Below are 19,178 nucleotides of genomic sequence, written 5' to 3'. Positions count from 1 at the left end.
GAGACCATCCTAGCCAACATGGTAAAACCCTGTCTCTACTAAAAATATGAAAATTAGCTGGGCATGGTGGCACACACCTGTAGTCCCAGCTACTCAGGGAGGCTAAGGCAGGAGAATTGCTTGAACCTGGGAGGCAGAGGTTGCAGTGAGCCGAGATCACGCCACTGCACTGCAGCCTGGTGACAGACTGAAACTCTGTCTCAAAAGAAAAAGGTGTTTGTGTTGTGAATATTAAAAATGCAATTTAAGCTGCTTAAAGGAACACTGAATCTTCAGGATTATACTGTCAAAGAGAGAGGAGAGAAAGAAGATGATCATTTCTTTTGCTGAAACATGAAAAGAGAGATGGGTGATCCTCCAAACACTCATATATTAATCCAGAGGAAAGAGAAAAGAGTAGCTGATTTATATTAGAAATAAATTCTTCTAAGTCAAAGAAAGCAAAAGGTCAGGAGCACAGTCCAAAAGATGGTTGAGTCCCAAAGTCCAGGGAGAAAAATGAAACCATCATCCCTCATAGATGAGGAACCAGTCACAAAAACATGTTTTGAAACTTAGGTTAGGGAAGTGCCGTAATAAGACCGTCTCACTACATAAGGGAGGTCTTGAATGTACAAGGAGATAAGGGTGGAAGAGTAGTGGGCATGGAATACATAACCAGAACAACTCAAGCCTAATTTACATCACACTTCTTTCCCTGGTACCTTTTACACCTGGAATGATCTTTTAAAGTCTCCTTAGCTTCTACACTTTGATGACTTTACACATTATCCACAGCAACTAGAAAAGGTGTAAGTATATATTAAAAACTTAAATACTGCTAAATATAAGGGTTACTTTCCAAAAGTAAGATTTAAGACTCTGATCTTACATTAGTCAGCTTGAACTGCCATAACAAAATATCATATAGTGGCTTAAACAACAGAAATTCTCTTAGTTTTGGAGGCTGGAGGTCCTCAATCTACCAGTATGGTCACATTCTGGTGAGAGTTCTCTTCCTGGCTTACAGAGAGCCTTCTCGATGTGTCCTTACAAGGCCAGCAGGAACGGGGAGGAAGGGAAGGTCTCTCCTGTCTCTTCTTATATGGTCACCAATCTCATCTTGAGGACTCTACCCTCATGACTTCATCTAAATTGTTTTCAACTAGTTTTTGTTTTTAAGAGATAGAGTCTTGCTCTGTCACCCACGCTAGAGAGTGCAGTGGTGCAATCATAACTCACTGCAGCCTGGAACTCCTGGGCTCAAGTGATCCTCCTGCCTTAGCCTCTCGAGTTTACACCATGCCTGGCCCTCATCTAAATTTAATTACCCCCCAAGTCTCCAATTCTAAATACCATCACACTGGGGATTAGGACTTCAACACATGAATTAGGAGGTGGGGAACAATTCAGTCTGCAGTAGCTCTCAGTATGAAATTTCTAATTATACATCCAATGGGCAAGTGAAGGTGGAATAATACAGAGGAGAACAGAGAACTGGCTCCCAGAGGCCCTCCTGAAAGGTAGTAACAGAAAATCACCAGTTCCATGGCTTTGTTTGAAAACAATATTACCAGCCAATATATACTTACTGGATACCAAATAGCACCAGAGAAAAGAGAAAGGTGAGGAAGAGGAGAGGGTTATACCAGGAGACATGACAACTATCCTCCAAGACTTCAAATATGAATGTGAGGCTGGTACTGACACTATGAGGGGCCACACCACAAGTGAAATAGTAATAATACAGGAGTTTAGAGGAAGAAGACACCTCAGGGCTACAATCCAGGGGAGGTACTTTGCAGAAAGAATGGAGATTCACAGAAGTGCGTTCTAGAGAGAAAAGAAGTGATCAAAAGCTTAGAAACAAGCATGCCCACGGCAATATGTAGAAGGTGGTGAACAGATAAAAATTACTAGAGGGGAAGAAATTAAAACTAAGATTAGAAAGGTAGGTTTCACCAAATGACCAGGGTCTGGAATGCTTAGCTAGATAGTTAGGACTTGATGTGGGAAGTAACAAAGAACTCTGAAATGTTCTCAGGGACACAACCATTACATGGACAGAGGTCTGTGTTTTTACTAGCACATGAACATGAAAGGTGTGAGCAACTAAGGAATACAGTCTGTTAGTTTAATCTCAAATCAAAAACAGGAATAGAAATACTAATAGATTCTGCTAGCTGACAAGGTGAATCATCATCCCACCTCTGCCTCAAGAGATTAATTTCAAAAATGTGATATTTATCTTAACACAAAATGCCCACTAAGCTCCTGTTTTGTTTTAATCCTTTTTTTCATAATCATCCATTATATAAATATTTATATAATGTCTCTTACCATAGTGCCTTAGAGCAAAACCTCATCATTTTCTATTTCTAGCAAAGAAAGAAAAACACACAAAGGTAAACAGTAGAAATTTATGTTTGATCAGCAAGTTCTTTGCTCTCTCACTAGCACACTTAAAGGAATAAATATTTAAAACACATGGCATAATGCTCCTAAATATTTAACAGAGACATGGCATAATAATTTGATCATTGCTTCAAATTAAGTACCCTTAATTAACAAGTTTTTAATTAAAATGCTTAAATAAATTGGAGGCTATTAAAGAAAAAGTAACTACAATCATGCACTTCCTAACAATATTTTGGTCAACAAGAGACCACATACATTCACTGTTGACTAAAAAGTCAAATTGTAAAATACTCTAAGAGATTTATTCTGAGCCAAATGTAAGGACCATGACCCATAACAAAGCTCAAGGGATCCTCAGAACATGTGCCCAAGGTGGCTGGGTTACAGCTTGATTTTACATGTTTTAGGGAGACCTAAGACATCAATCAATACATGTGAGGTAAACATTGGTTTGGTCCAGAAAAACCAATGGTTTGGGACAACTCAAAGAAGAGATGAGAGGAAAGAGGGATGTTTACAAGTCATAGATAGATTCAAAGATGTTCTGATTGGCAACTGCTTGAAAGAGTTATCACCAGAAAGAATCAGCAGAAAGGCATATCTGAGTTAAGATAGGGAATTGTGAAGACCAAGGTTCTTACTATGCAGAAGAAGTCTCATAGGTGGCACCCTTAGAGGTAATACATGACAAATGTTTCCTATTCAGACCTTGAAGCTACTCTCTTCAGGATCAGAAAAAGACCCAGAAAGGGAACGGGATTCTCTACAGAATGTAAATTTTCCCCAAAAGAGACAGCTTTGTACAGCTCTTTCAATATATGTCAAAGAAATATATATTAGAGTAAAATACTTGGACTTCTTTCAGGGCCTGCTATCTGTCACGTGATGCTATATTAGAGTCAGGTTGGAATTTGGTATCTTACTTCCTTTCACACTACAAAGAGTTCTGTTTTGTCAGTCTTAAGATCTCTGTCTTAATGTTAATGCTGGGCAGTTGTGCCTGAATTCCAAAAAGAATTCCAAATATAATGAGGCATGTCTGAATCCCCGTTCCCATCGTGGCCTGAACCAGTTTTCCACGAATCCTGAGAGGAGGAGTTCATTCGGTAGACTGAGAAGAGTAGAATTTTATTTTTGGTTTACATCATAGACTACAGTGGTCCCATAAGACTGTAATGTTTTACAAGCTATCTTTTCCTAAACATTTAAATAAAAAAACACTATAATGGAGCTGGAAAATTTCTATCACTCTGTGTCACTGCAGTCTAGTAACACCACAGCACAACACATTCATTACTCACGTGTCTGTAATGATGCTAGTGTAAACAAACCTTGTGAGCTGCCACTCAAAGTCTAGCACACACAATTATGTACTACATAATATTTTATAATGACAATAAATGACTGTGTTGCTGGCTTATGTATTTACTATACTATACTTCTTATCGGTATTTAGAATATATTCCTCCTACTTATAAAAAAAGAAGTTACCTGTAAAACAGCCTCACGCAGGTCCTTCTGGAGGTATCAGGAAGAAGGCATTGTTATCACAGGAGATGACAGCTCCATGTGCATTACTGCCCCTGAAGGCCTTCCAGCAGGACAAAATGTGGAGGTGGAAGACAGTGCTATTGATGATCCTGACCCTGGGTAGGCCTAGGCTAATGTGTGTGTTTGTATCTTCATTTTTAACAAAAAATTTTAAAAGTAAAAAAGAAAAAAAAAAGACTAAATAGAAAAGAGCTTATAAAATAAATATATAAAGAAATATTTTGTACAGCTGTACAATGTGCTTGCTTTAAGCTGTGCTATTATAAAGTCAAAAGTTTTAAAATTAAAACGCTTATAAAGTAAAAAAAGTTACAGTAAGCTAAGCTTAATATATTAGTGGAGAAAGAAAATGTTTAAATCAATTGAGTTTAGCCCAAGTGTACCAGGTTAATAATGTCTACAGCAGTACTGTCCTAAGCCTCCACGTTCACTCGCTACTCCTTCATTGACTCACCCAGAACAACTTCCAGTCCTATAAGTTCCATTCAAGGTAAGTCCCTTATACAGATGTATCATTCATTTGTCATCTTTTATACCATATTTTTATGGTATCATTTCTATATTTAGGTATGTTTAAAGGCACAAATACTTGCCATTGTGTTCCAATTGCCTATGGTATTCAGGACAATAATATGCTGTACAGGTTTGTAGTCTAGGAGCAACAGGCTATATACCATACAGCCTAAGTGTATAGTAGGCTGTACCATCTAGATCTGTGTAAGTAGAGGCTATGATGCCCACACAGTAACAAAATTGCCTAATGCCACATTTCTCAGAATGCATCCCATGATTATACTATGATTAATGTGGTTATATGGGCATAAATATTGTGGGAATTTAGAAGGAATCTAAGATTCTGTAAGAATTCTGAAGTCACGTTATTTTACTCTGTGAGTTAAGTAAAATTGCTTTAGCAATTAAGTTTTGAGTTAACATAAAGCTATATCTCGAAATAATCTCAAAAAAACATTTATGGCTAAAGTGTTTGAATTAACATATGCTGAATATTCTTTCAAATATTCTGAAATCTGAGTATTAATATGCATAATAAAGTATCACTCTAGCAGTTGTCATTCTTCATCAACAAAAGATGGCTGTATAAAACAGAATCCTGTCAACCTTCTTATGTAACTGTAGAATATACAGCCATGGGAATAACCTCAGTGTCATGACTGATGTACGAAACGATCTCTGAACAGGGTATCAACCTAGGAAGTTTAGTATTATTCAGAATTAAGTAGCAGAAAGGGGTTGCTTCAACAAACAAGGATAATTTGAGCACTGCTCAAGCTCAACCAAAGACATGCACCCATGTATAGGTGTTTGTGCAAGTATGTGTATGTTATCGAGGAACAATTTATATAAAGTACAAAGACCTCAAATGATAGTTTAGTGATTTTTACATATGTAGATCACAAGAAAATCACCAAGACAGTATTTTCAGCCCTCCAGAAGACTCTTCTATGCTCCCTCCCAGGTCAAACCATTATTTGAACTCTATTGCTATAATTTAGTTTTGCTTTTTCTTGACCACCATATAAAAGCTATCATACCACACAAACACATTTGGGTCTGGCTTCTTTGGCTGAACATTAAGTCTATGAAATTAATCTATCAATAGTTTGTTCTTTTTAATTTGCTAAGAACGCACCACAATTATCCATTCTACTATTGACGGACATTTGAGCTGTTTCTAGTTTGAGGCTACTATGAATTAAACTATTATTAACCAACTGTTTTTTGTGTGGACATATGCATTGCATGTATTTTTATTGAATATGTACTTAGGAGTGCAAACTGCCAGGTCGTTAGTCAGACATACGCTTGGCTGCAGTAGATTCTGTCAATGATCACAAAGAAGCCATGGCCTAAGGAGAACTTTCAAAAACACACTATCAACTTCTTCAGTAAGGTAAACAAACACACAAAAATAGCACCAAACTATCTTCCTCCCTTGCCAAATAAAACGTGCAAAGCTATAGAGAGCTTAATTTTCAAAGATGTCATATAGTCAGGACTGAAAAAAGAACTGAAGAAAGATTTGGACAAATTTATGGATGATACCATAAATTACCTGAAAGAGGATGGATGTAGGATATACTCGACATAAAACAGACATGAGAGAAGATATAACTGAAGGCTTATATGAAACAGATACAAGGACTGACTTTTGGCAATGGAACCAATAGTATATGCCCATGAACCTTAGCAAGCAAACACTGCAATTTCTATTCAATATGAAAAAGACAGAAGCAGAGTGTCGTGTCAGGGACTCATTTAATGGGAGCAGGAAATTTAAGAAACTATACAGCCAATCTTTTTAAAGGTGAGGGGGCATTCACAACACCAAAAAACAAGCCCTGGCCCAGTATCAGGTACACATTTTAATGGATGGCAACTGAAAGACAAATGCTTTGGTCATCAAGATGCATGTCCAGTGTCCAGGGGGAAGATGAGGGAGAGTCAAAAGTATATTCCTCTTGCCTCAAAGGGATTTGCCTGATGCATCAGTATGATTAGAGCACACAATTCCCTGTCTGTGTTGCTCCAAAGATTGTCCTCATTCCAGGGTTCCATTTCTTTTCAGCAAAACAAGGCATCCCTTTTCCTTTCCCACACAACGTGTCAGCTTTAGAAACTGTAATCTCCTTTCTAAACTACATCAATAGATGGATCTTTTGACAAGTGCTGATGCTTTCTTCAAAAAAGTAGTAATTGTCCCCCGAAATGAGCACCTTTTTCATACCAAACGGTTGTGTCATATTTACACAACCATGGAAGTTCTTGACACCTTTAAGGTACACCTTACACACCAAAATTAAGCTTCAAATTCAATAGTATCTTCATCCTCAATGATTCCAAATCACAATTTAAAAAGAAAGCCTGGTTCTTTGCTTTCAATCAATATAATCCCCTAAGAGTCCAAGCATCAAAAGAGTCACATAAAATATTTTCTTTGTATATTTAGAAGAGATAAACTGATCCAGCAATGTGATCAATCAACTTTCAATTACATTTGGCATCTCAATAAGAAGACAGGGCATGTACTTACAACTGACTTTAGTCACTAAATGAGGGGGTTCATACTTTAAGGATTCCACAAACTTCCAGAGTACGTAAATTTGCACTATTATTCACTAACAACGCAGCAATTTTTCTTTTAACAACAATTCACCTAGACATTCTACATTGTCACAATTTTAAAAGAACACAGAAGTATTCTAAATGCCCAAAATTAAAGCCAAATAGATGACTATAATTAAGAATTTGCAATTAAATAGACATATAGATTTTTACATGGAGTTTGCATATAAAAGATACCCGGTCAAAATACATAATGCATGCATCTAGACCCCTTTCTTTATAAGTTCACCTTTAAGTTTTTAGAATATATTATAAAGTTCAAATTTATACTCTTAGCACTCTGACTGAATTAATAAAGATCCTCTTTATGCTATTAAAACAAACTGGTAAACCAATATTCTTAAACACAAATACTTAACATGAAGTTTAGCTCATACATTATTTTATACAGAATACTTACTACATCAAACTTCTGAGTGATGTTCCCCTGGACATCAAGTAAATAAACTTTGCCATAATGTGTGCCCAATGCCAAAAACTGTAAGAAGGACAAAGGGGCCAGTTAATTAACTAATAATACTATTAATACACAAGTAGTAATAAAACCATTTTTAAAGACAAGATGCTTAACGCATAAATGATCTGCAATGTCTCAGAAGATATGCATTCCTTGGAGAAGGCTTGTTTCCAGCTTCAGGGAAATAACAGAACAGGGCCTATTTTACTGTGATAGTGCAAGCCAGCTGTCAGAATGACTCATGAGGACCCTCATCTACTGACAACTAATGGTGTGTATGCAGTCTATACACAATGCCTGATGGACTGAGGCAGTAAATTAAAAATGCAGCGGTGAAAACACGACCAACCTACAGTTGAACTCAAAGTGAGAAGAGAATGATTCAGAAACTCCCCCTAATTTATGGCAAATGTGTAAATCAGTGCTATTGCTTAAGCTGCACACATACACAAACAACAAATTATTTTTTCAAATGGAAAATCCATACCATATTGAGAAACCTAAAATCTCAGGTGTACTCATACCATCAGTTAGCTTTAGGATGCTTCTATAAAAGTTAATGTATAAGGTTGAGTGTTAGTGTTTATATTATCATGTAAAATAAAAACCCCTTTTATGTCATAAAATAACTGTTGAGCTACATATTCATTTGATATTGTAACTCCTACTGTTTCTTTAATTATCTGAACTAACCTTAAATAAACCAGAAGAAACTTTAGGACTACCTATAATATGACATGAGAGTTTTCTCCCTTTTTATTTATTTCAGCATTATTCAAACAGTTCAAAATTCTCTGTATTTCATTGCATGTGAGCATGCTTCCTTGCAATCCATAATGAAATGCTCAAATTTACAGGCACTACTAAGTGTTTCAGTCAATCAGCACAATCTTTAAAAAAATAACCTTACAGAAAGTCAAGATTTAAAAGGATTTACCAAAATGGAATTGCTTAAAATGAAATTTCAGTTCAGGCACTTAAAATACGAAGCTACATTAAAGACGAGTCACAAAAAGGGAAAGAAGGAGTTCATTAGAAATTCATCCCCTGCAATGCCTTTCACTCCTGCAAGGTTGCCTTTTTTCAGGAAGAGAAAAGTCCCCAGGGTAGAAAAATCAATACTGGTTAATAAAACATCAGGTGTGCAGACATAACTAGGTATGACGATTCTGCTGCACAGGCCTGCCTGAATGCACCAGGTGCCATGACGATTAGTCATCCAGGGCAGACAGCAAGCCTGGTGAAAAGAGAATGCTTGGGCGCTGGAAGGGAAAGGGGAATAGGTAATTCTGGGGGGAAATTAGTCTGAATAGTTAAAACAAACAGGAATGCTTCCTCCAAAGCAAAAGAATGTTCTAATCAGAAATAGAGGACTCGAATGATTGTAATTTTACTGCTACAGTGACACTGACGATATTTAAATAGAAAAACACCACATATGATAAGAATTGAAAACAAGCAATACTCCATTCTGAGGCTATCTGTGGTAAAAGAATGGGTCTTAAAAGCTCACTGCACCCCAAGTATTTCACGATATTGATTCTCCTCATAAATACTATATTTAGTTTGTTAGGAAACTAAGGGAGAAGGGAGCTTGGATCTTTAAAACGCTTTAATGCTGTCATTCTCTGACACCGCTGCAAAGGCCACTTTTGAACTTCTAATTACATTTTATTTTATGGAAGTTACAAGTTTTATGTAATTTACCCAAGTATTAATTCCTTCCCTTCTTTTTTCTAAATTACTAATTTCATTCATTTAATCTTTAAAATAGAAAGAAAACATAAAATAATTATTATGACTTTACAGTCTCATCCTAAAACTAAAACTATGTTAGAACATTTTGAAAAAAAAGATTCAGTGATTCTTATGACAAGCTATCTTGTGTTGAGGAAAACATTTCATTGTTAGATTAGATAAATCAGTGCTATCCACTTTTAGAAACATATACTCTTCAAAAAAAGTTTAACAAGCCAATTATAGTTATTTAACTACCAATATTATGGATGAGTCATATTTTCATCATTTACTAATACTTTCCACTACTTAAAATAAAACAAAAAATGCAAAATGGCCACAAATGTGACAACATAAATACAAATTCTCCAATTTTACCCACATTCCAGCCATTAAAAGCCTTGAACTTCTGTAACTACTGAGTTTTGTTTCTTTTTTTTTTTTAACCTGAATTACTTAAAATTCAGGATGGGCAAAGAATAAATATAATTTCATTAGACCCTCTCATGTTTAATTACAGAAACTTGACTCATTTTCCATACTACCAGATTGGGCATCATCCACCAAGCACAACTGCTTTTACCTTAAACTTCATGTAAGTAACTTAAGTAACTGACATATGTACATCCATAAAGATTGGACTTTATGTAAGGAAAGAAGTAGAAAAGGTGGTAAGCAGTCCTTTGGACATCGCAAAGGAAATAATAAGTAGACCATTATAAATCAGGTCAACTGTCTAATATCATCTGCCTTCACATAGTGTTTTATAGTATTCAAAGCATTACAGCAGGGAGTGCCTTCAATTACACATGAGGAAATAAGTTCACAAAGTTGATGAGACTTCCCGGGAAACAGTCGATGAGTAGCAGAATTAGGGCCAGAATTAAAAGCTAAAACACTCAACTGGATCAGAATCCTCTTAAATAGAAACATGGACTTTAGATAAAGAGTGCATGTTCTAAAAGTTAGCATTGATTACAGTTCCCAACCATCAGGCTCTTTGGCAAAGTTGGTTTAAGTACAATGCTAATAAAGTTTGACCTCTAGGCAGGCAAACTTTGTTCTCCATTTCATTCATTCACTGGATCACTCAACAAATACACAAAAAACACTATAATATGCTTAGATAATAACCAAGTGTGACTTAAAAGGATTATGGTATAATGAGGGAAACAGACATAAAAATTGATTAATTACAATTAAATTTAAAGAGAATGCTTAAAATGGAAGTATCTCTAAGACCCTATGGAACACAGTATATGACAGCTGTGCTGAACTTTAAAAAAGAAATTAGAAAATAGACACTAAGGCAGACAGGGTAGGCTTGTAGTAAAAACAATTTTAGGCAGAGTGGATACAACTTGTTCAAAGGCACGGAGACACATAAAATGCAAGACAAAGTCAAGAAATTATGGATGACACATCTAATTCATGCCCGGGGAAGAGAGAGGTGATAAGGTTGGAAAGGTCAGCTAATAAGAGGCATTCAAATATTTATGGAGAGATGAAAGGGAGGAAAGTAGAGGAAATCAGGGTGGGAAGGCCCAAATAATTAAGTCATCAGGAAGCCAATAAAGAATTCTAAGAAGGAGGATTACATGATCAGGTTGAGGTTTCTAGAAGATTACTTTAGTAAAATGTTATGAACAGACTAGGGTGAAAGCAAATCTGAAGTAAAATAGACAAGTTCGCAGTATGTGCATTAGTTCCCAGGAAAAAATAAAGAATACCTGAACAGAAGAGAAGGGCTCTGGATGTGTGTGGATCAAGCAGAATGGGGTGTGAGTAGAAACAGCCAAATGTTGCAGCCAGAGCACCACACTTATGGCAGAAAGTGGTAAGACACAAGCCAATAACAGACAGGGAGCAAGATCTTAGAGAGCGTTAGATACAACATTAATGAGCTCAGGTCTTATTTCGTAGTTGATGCAAAATCATACAAGAGTTTTAAAATCTGTATTTTCAGCAGATCATTCTGGCAACCAGGTGACAGATGGGTTTAAAGTAGAAAAATCAGAGGCACAAGAGATTCTTTTATTTACTATGTAGAGGCAGGAGAAGATAAGAGCCTAAGCCAGAGCAAGAGTAGTAAGAAAATCACCAGGACTTAGGAAATAGCTGAAAGGGGAGAAGGATTCATCTGTGGCTTAGGTGACAAAGGAGGTGGTGATGCCACCAAATGGGATAAAGAATAAAGATAGATGCAAGTTTAGAGGGAAATGAAAATGAATTCATTATGGACATGCTGAGAGGTTCAGGTAAAAAGACAACAGCAGATAAAGATGCTTAAGAGGTCCATAAGTAAATATGCATGCTATTCCAGTGAAGGTCAGTGTGCAGGTGGTCACAGAAATCCTGAGATTTAAAACCAAGATAAAGTACAAATTAAGAAGAAATGTGGATAATGGACCAAATCCTAGGAAAGCCAACATGTAAAGGAAAAGTGGAGGCAAAGAAAGGAAAGTGAAAGAAACAGAAAGGAATGTCACAAACGATCAAGAAAATAGGAAAAGAATGGTGTCACGATAAAGAAGTTTTGAGAAGAAAGGTGAGATCCATAATTCAGAATCAGCAAAATGTCCATCAGCTGGTGAATGGATAGACAAAACATAGCATACCCATACAATAGAATACTATTCAGCAATAAAAAGGAATGAAGTACTGATACGTGCTACATCACGAATGAACCTCAAAATCATTACATTAAGTGAAAGAAACCAGACACAAGAGATCAAATAATGTTGACTGCACTTACATGAAATACACAAAAATAGGCAAATCTATACAGACACAAGGTAGATTCCTGGTTACCTGAAAGTAGAATTAGGTATGCTTTACGACATAGTATGCATTGCTGGGAAACAAGGGAGGAAATGTGATGAAGTGAAGAACAAAAGTGGACAAAAAGATTCACGAATAGGAGAAAGAAAATCTCCTGTAAGTGGCCAGGTGTGGTGGCTGACGCCTGTAATCCCAGCACCTTGGGGGGCTGAGGTGGGTGGAACATTTGAGGTCAGGAGTTCAAGACCAGCCTGACCAATATGGTGAAACCCTGTCTCTACTAAAACTATAAAAATTTGCCAGGTATAGTGGTGGGTGCCTGTAATCCCAGCTACTTAGGAAGCTGAGGCAGGAGAATTGCTTGAACCTGGGAGACGGAGGTTGCAGTGAGCTGAGACTGAGCCATTGCACTCCAGGTTGGGCAACAACAGTGAAACTCCACCTCAAAAAAAAAAAAAAAGAAAGAAAGAAAATCTCCCGTGGGTAAGAATGGGTGTGAAAAAAGGTCAGGAATTGAGGCTGTTCACACCGGACAATTTCAATCTTCTTACATAGAAATGACATCATCCTCTAAGAAAGAAGGGACAGTGGTTCAGAAGAGGGACTTAGGACTAAAGAAACTGACGAAGGACAAATAATTCAGAATAATTTTTAGTGACAAATTTACCTAGGTGTGTGAGTCTGTACCAGCACATGGCTCTCCTTGTCATGAAAGCACTAATTCAGGGTGAGAGTATGGCTGAGGTGCACAATGGGAAGACAGGGATGTAAGAGAATTGAAGATGCTGGTAAGATAAAGTTAGGATAATCAATCATTTCACAGGCACAGAAAAGTAAAAGAAAAAGTATGAATGGATTAGAGATCAGGACTCCATAAAGTCATACAGTTTGTGGGAATATGAGCACAAAAGGTTGAAGAATAACAGGGATCAACAAAGAGTATCACAGAGGCTAAGATCCTCAAGTTCCAGTGCTGACACCATCCAAAGTGTGGCCTTATCAGTGGGGAGATGAAACAGGGAAGAGGTAAGGGTCACTGGAATGAAATTTGGTTGAAGAACTGCAAAGGCAGTCTTCAATGAGTGAAGAAAAGGGACCACAAGTTGGACAATGACAGCAATGAAAAGGGGTCAATTGCATTGCAGCCAAATGGCAGACACCTCAAAGGAGAAGGCTGCTGGTAAAACATAAGAAGGCACACACTCTAATAAAGTGTTGTGGGTACAGGACTCTATTTACAATTAAACAAAATTTGAGGTAAAAAGGAACTGGGTGGGAAGCAAGGGGGAGGATGAGCCACACTTCTAGTAACACAGAATAAAGCCAGGAGATGGATCAGACAAGAGCAGTTTGCTTTTTGTGGAAGGACTAAAACTTACAAGGTCATAGGGAAGAAGACAGCAATGGGTGAAGCTCCATGCCCCCCAATATTCTGACGATGACACAAACTGTTTTGGTCCAAGAGTAGGCTAAGGGTGCTATCCAGTACTTACCCTGGACTCAGAAAGTTGGGGGGAGCTTTGTTATAGCAAGGACCCAGATGTGGAATAAATTCATTCATTGATATAAGTAGTAATTTGGGGCACTTCTACTATTCATAACACCTACAATATAATCCCTTTTACCCCTATAAAAGCACTGACCTTCACATTATTTCTAATCTTAACAGGTTCCTAATGGAATCCTTATAATTTAAGGAATTAAGTGAGAGATAGAGTTTCCAAAAATCATTTCATATAAATCTTTGACTTTGATCACTGTCTACATTCTACTTAATATAGTCTTGGAGTGTGTTGTATGTGTGTGAATGGGCTTGTACACACATATAAAATATTTGGATTTTTTTGTTCGTTTTTTGTGGTCAAGGAGGAAGAGAGTAGCGGCAAGGAGACAGGATCACTGTAAAAAGCCACCACCAAAAGCATCAGGACTCCAAAGCACAAGCAAATTTACAATAGAAACAATTTACAGAAGAATCCTCTGAAAGTGCTACCTTACCTTGTCATGGACTGTCATGCAGCTAGCTGCATCCTTCTGAAGAATTTCAGTTACCCCATTGGAAAGCCTTTCATACTTTAGCTTGGGTTCCTCTTCGCTCTCTTCTTCCTGCACAAACGGCAAAGAAAAATGACTGCCATCATACACTTACTTGTTTTGAAAACCTCAAAATACAAGAGAATCAAAATACAAGAGAATCAGAGATGGTTCCTTCAACGATGTTAATAATTCCAACTACAGCTAAAGTTTAAGATCTTCATATTTCATTTTGCCTAGGCATATTAATTGCTACAACTTCACTGGTAAAATAAATTCAAAAGTTGAAAACAAGAGTATACAGACTTAGTATTATATTGTCACTAACTTTACATGTTGAACCTTACAATTTGGTATGGCTTCATAAAATATTCTTAATCCTCACCGTTATGGAAGAAAGTTAGTAATCAATATTTACTATAATGGCCATGAATTAATAAATCAAGGAGAGTTGTAAAAGTTACTATGATTCAGAGTAAGATTTTATTTTACATCAATAAGTAATGAGAAACAAAAAGTTTACATACAGAAAACTGTGATGGCATAAAGCTAGCCAAAACAGAAGTCCATAAAAATAATCTACTCATTGACATTAGCTAGAGGGTGAAGACTATGGAATTATCGTGGCTTGTAGTGTCAAAACACCATATAAACCACCATAATTGCATAGTCTTCACCCTCCAGCTAATATTACAGTAGCCTGAGGACATCAGTGCTCCCACCACAGATAACCAGAAAGTCTTGATGGAATATACAACGTCATCTATCCAAGGCATCAAAGGGCTGCTGACGCAACCTCAACTAGAAGGGTCAAGATTCCAGGGCAGCAAAGAATTGAGCTGGCATTCTTCAGCCACTTTCTTCCTGGAGGCATTTACTAATTCTAGGTGTAGGACAAGAGGCTGAGAACCCAAGCTCTGCCTGGGAAGACAGCCACTGCTGGGGGTAGGGAAAGCAGCACACCTTCTGGCACTTGTGGGGACAGAGTGACAAAACTGGAGAGAGACCTGAGGGGCCAAGATATCAGTGGAAAAGAGGCAGAGACACAAGCTTGTTACACAGTTACTTCTCCCTGTAAGACAACTGTCAGTTTCTAAAACTGCACAGGATGAAGCTAAAAAGCTGAACAGAAAGAAAAATGCAAACCAGCTGCCTTGATGTGTTAAGAAGATAAGAATAAGAGTTCAAGAGGCATTGGGAAATTGGATCCTGGTGAATATCACAGTCTTAGTCAGAACCCCTGGTCCCTACAGGACACAAAAACTTAACTCCCATAGAGCTCTGACTCAGTTCAATCTTTGATTGGAGTGAGGTATATAACCCCCAACACACCTGTCTAGTGAAGGAAAGGCTGACTCCTCTCTGGAGAAAGAAAACTACCGAGGCCTCTACAATTTTTCATGTACAGTACTAAGGATTCAATAAAATATTACCAGGTATGCCATAAGACAGGACCAAATGACCAAAAATCAAAATGAAAAAAGACCATAAAAATAAACAAATGGGTGACCTAGACATTGAAGTTAGCAGTAAAGGGCTTTAAAATAACTACAACTACATGTTCAAAAAGAAAACAGAAAAAGACAGAGAGCTGATGAAAAGATAGAAATTTTCAACAGAATTCTAATCAGTAAAAAAAAAAAAAAGGAATCAAATGAAAAATTTTACACTGAAAATGTTAACTGAATTAAGAAGTCAATAGATGGTTTAATAGAAGATTAGTAAAACAGAAGACAAAATAAGTGAAATGAGTAAAAAAAAAAATTCAAAGGGAACCCCAGAGAAGAATAAATGGAAGGAAAATATATAAGGGAATCTATTAGGCATGTAGAACACAGTGAAAAGCTCTAACATACTTTTCATTACTGTCCCAGAAGGATAAGGAAAAATGGAAAGGAACAAGAGCAACATTTAAAGAGATAATAACAGAATTTTCCAAAACTGATAAGACATCAACCTACAAACTCAAGAAGCTCTGCAATAAGCAGGATAAATATAAAGTCACACCTAAGATGCATCACAGTAAAAAGAAAATTAGGCAAAAGAAAAACAACTTGTAGAGTAGTAAGTGCTCTGCCTACGGAAGATTATAAGACTGAGAGGACAGACTAGACAGAGACTGCAAACTCAAATTCTTACAGAAGTCTTCACCTCTGGGGCAAGGGATTACATCTTCACATGGAAAGGGTTTAATCTGTGGATTAATGGAAATGATGGACTATATCAAGCATCATGCTAGAGACTTAATATCAGATATCTCATTTCAACCTGATTTAAAGGGAAAAAAAAACAAACCCTACTGAGAGTTAAGTATAATTGTCCAGTTTTACAGATTTTCAGCAAAAACTGGTGATGAGAGATTTTAAGTAATTTCCTCAAGACATACAGTGAGTAGAGGAGAAGCTAAAATTCAAATTCAGCTATGAGTGCTCTAAAGTCAATACCTTCTATAACACACTCCAAAATCTCCTATGAAAATGACTCTACAAACCACAACAGAAGCCTATTCTAAACCTAGAAATAATTATAAACTATGTGATTATTAGAAAACATTTTAAAATATGTTTATTTAGCAGGTGCGTTAGCTAGTTATTGCTGTGTAACAAATTATGCCAACACTTGCTGATTTATTTATTTTATTATTATTTTCTATAAAGATAGAAACTCATTATGTTGCCCAGGCTGGACTCAAACTCACAGGTTCAAGAGATCTTCTCACCTCAGCCTTCCAAGTAGCTGAGACTACAAGCATGTGCCACACTCCTGGTCACCAAAATGTACTGATTTAAAACAACAATAAATATGTATTATTTTACAGTTTCTATGGGTAAGCAATTCAGAAATGGCTTAGCTGAGTGGTTCACTGAGGATCTCTCACAGGGTTGCAGACAAGATGTCAGCTAGGGCTGCAACTATCGGAAGGCCTGACTGGGGTTGGAGGATCTACTTCCAAGATGGCTCAATCAAATGGCTGGCAAGTTGGTCCTCACTGTTGGCAGAAATTGCCAACACTCTTGGATCACTCATTCTGGAGGAAGTCACTTGCCATGTTCTGATCAAGCAGCCCCATGGAGGGGTCCATGAAGCAAGAGTGATCCAAGAGAAAACAAAGTGGAAGCCCCTTCTATGTTTTATACGGCCTCAGATGGAATGCTGTCATTTCTACAATATCCTTTCAATCATACAGGTCAGCCATGATTCAGTGTGGGAGGCGCAGACACAGAGCATGAATAGGAGGCGAGGATCACTGGAGGCCATCATGCAGACTAGCTACAAGAACAGTAATAACAGTTTAAGAGCCATAAGCTCAGTCAAAATCAGTATTTCGTGTCTATTGATGAGCTGTCTTAAATTTAATTCCCTAGTTATACATAAGCTATTAGCTGTTTATTTCGTATGCAAGTATTAAAAACAAAGATGATATACCTATTATTAACTTTCCAAGAATAACTTGAAGAACTAATGGCAACAAAAGGGAAGTATAAGCACAGTTATCCACAGGACCTACACATTTCTATGAAAAGGTAGTGATAATCTATCTAAACCAAGGAGCTGTTACACACCAAAATTGACCTGTTTTTAACAGAAAATATAAAATAGCTAATTAGCCAAGACTAAAAAAACTGAAAAAAGAAAACTACAAAAAACAACAGATACTTCTACTTACATATCTACAAACAAGAAAGAGAAATCATTACAAAGTTAATATTAAATGTAGCACAGATGATGTGTGCATTCTGAAGTAAACATGTTAAATACAAATTGAATCCTGAGTGTTAGTCTTTAAAATAAGATGCCACATGTTGCTCAAGTCGGGACATCAAATGTGCATCCAATGTGAAAAGTTAATTCTAGCCTCTTGACTATTTTGCATAAAAGCACTCATCCACGGACCATTAGATAAAGTCACTGTAAATAAGGTTTTCCTGTCTTACTTATAAGTGAAAACTAAATAATTTCTCACATGTAAATATACAAAAATAAATACTTTCACAGCTCAGTGAAGCATCCTTACTGAGTTTCAAAAACCATAAATAAAATGAAGACTCCAATATTAGGCATTTGATGTACCCTTTCACGCTTTTCTGACAAGTATCTTTTACGTTAAGTTAAAAGCACGTAAAGGTGAATTTTTAAGCTTTTTTTTTCCTCCTTGATGTAAACAAAGAAAATAGAAAGTGATTCAAAAATACAATTCATGGAGGTTATTCTGCTACTGTAGACTCCACATCACACTTTAAATAAAAAACATTTAAAAATCTAATAGATTATAGAGTTTCTCTTTAACTAAAAAAAAAATAATAGAAAAAAGGTTTCCATGCAGTTTGGACTTCCATGGTAAACAACCCAGTGTTAATAAAAAGCAAATCAATAATTTTTGTTAAATTTTAATAATCCTACAAACCTACAAATAAAACCATCAACAGTCTGAGTTGAGATGACAGTTAACTGCGTTTCTATGACAACCTAGTGGAATAGTACAAGTCCTGACTTGCAGCTAAGCGGAGATACAAACAGAGTGACATTTACCCATACAAGAAAAATTTGTGGCTTTCTTTTAAAAAGAATCAATTCCTCAACTCGCATAGATTTTTACTAAGGGTACAGCACTTTTAATTAAAGACAAGTCCTTTATACCATCGTACAGAATTCTAAACACTATCTAAAAATAAATGTCACATCATGGTCAATCTTCCTGAGTTTTGGACTTAGGAGGAGGGAAATTACTTTTAAGGATAACAAATTAAAGACTTCTCCCTGAAAAACTGTTTAGTAATGTTGTTACAGTGTTACCATCGGGTACATTTTCATGGAGGAAGTCCTGTTTACCTAACTTGGTCTTGTATAACCAACAAGAATATTTTATGTTTCTTTTCACCTAATAATTTAAAATTTGTGTACAAGAAATTGATTTTTTCGTTGTTTACAACCAAAAATAATTGTGTAGAATGGATTCTACATTCTTCACCTTGTTTAAACGTTGTATTTTTCACATATTAGTACATTTTACATGGCATCACTGTCACAGACCAAATGAAGACTTGAATTTTACTTTTTAAAAACGTCTGTCACATTA

At 36.5% G+C, this 19,178-nt stretch overlaps 1 protein-coding gene across 1 annotated transcript in view; it reads right to left on the bottom strand.

Annotated features, from left to right (window-relative positions):
• Positions 1 to 19,178, bottom strand: part of VPS41 (vacuolar protein sorting 41 homolog (S. cerevisiae)) — a 184,620-nt gene that overhangs the window by 126,975 nt on the left and 38,467 nt on the right. Inside the window, exons 3-4 of the mRNA XM_011944508.1 lie at positions 14,066 to 14,173; positions 7,493 to 7,570 (exon numbers count right to left, since the gene is read on the bottom strand). Coding sequence (XP_011799898.1) covers positions 7,493 to 7,570; positions 14,066 to 14,173 — 186 coding nt within the window. The remainder of the gene's footprint in view (positions 1 to 7,492; positions 7,571 to 14,065; positions 14,174 to 19,178) is intronic.

The sequence above is a fragment of the Colobus angolensis genome, unplaced genomic scaffold (genome assembly GCF_000951035.1).
Source record: "Colobus angolensis palliatus isolate OR3802 unplaced genomic scaffold, Cang.pa_1.0 Scaffold232, whole genome shotgun sequence".
NCBI lineage: Eukaryota > Metazoa > Chordata > Mammalia > Primates > Cercopithecidae > Colobus > Colobus angolensis.
The sequence above is the reverse complement of the archived record's forward strand: the minus strand, read 5'-3'. Positions and strand labels throughout refer to the sequence as shown.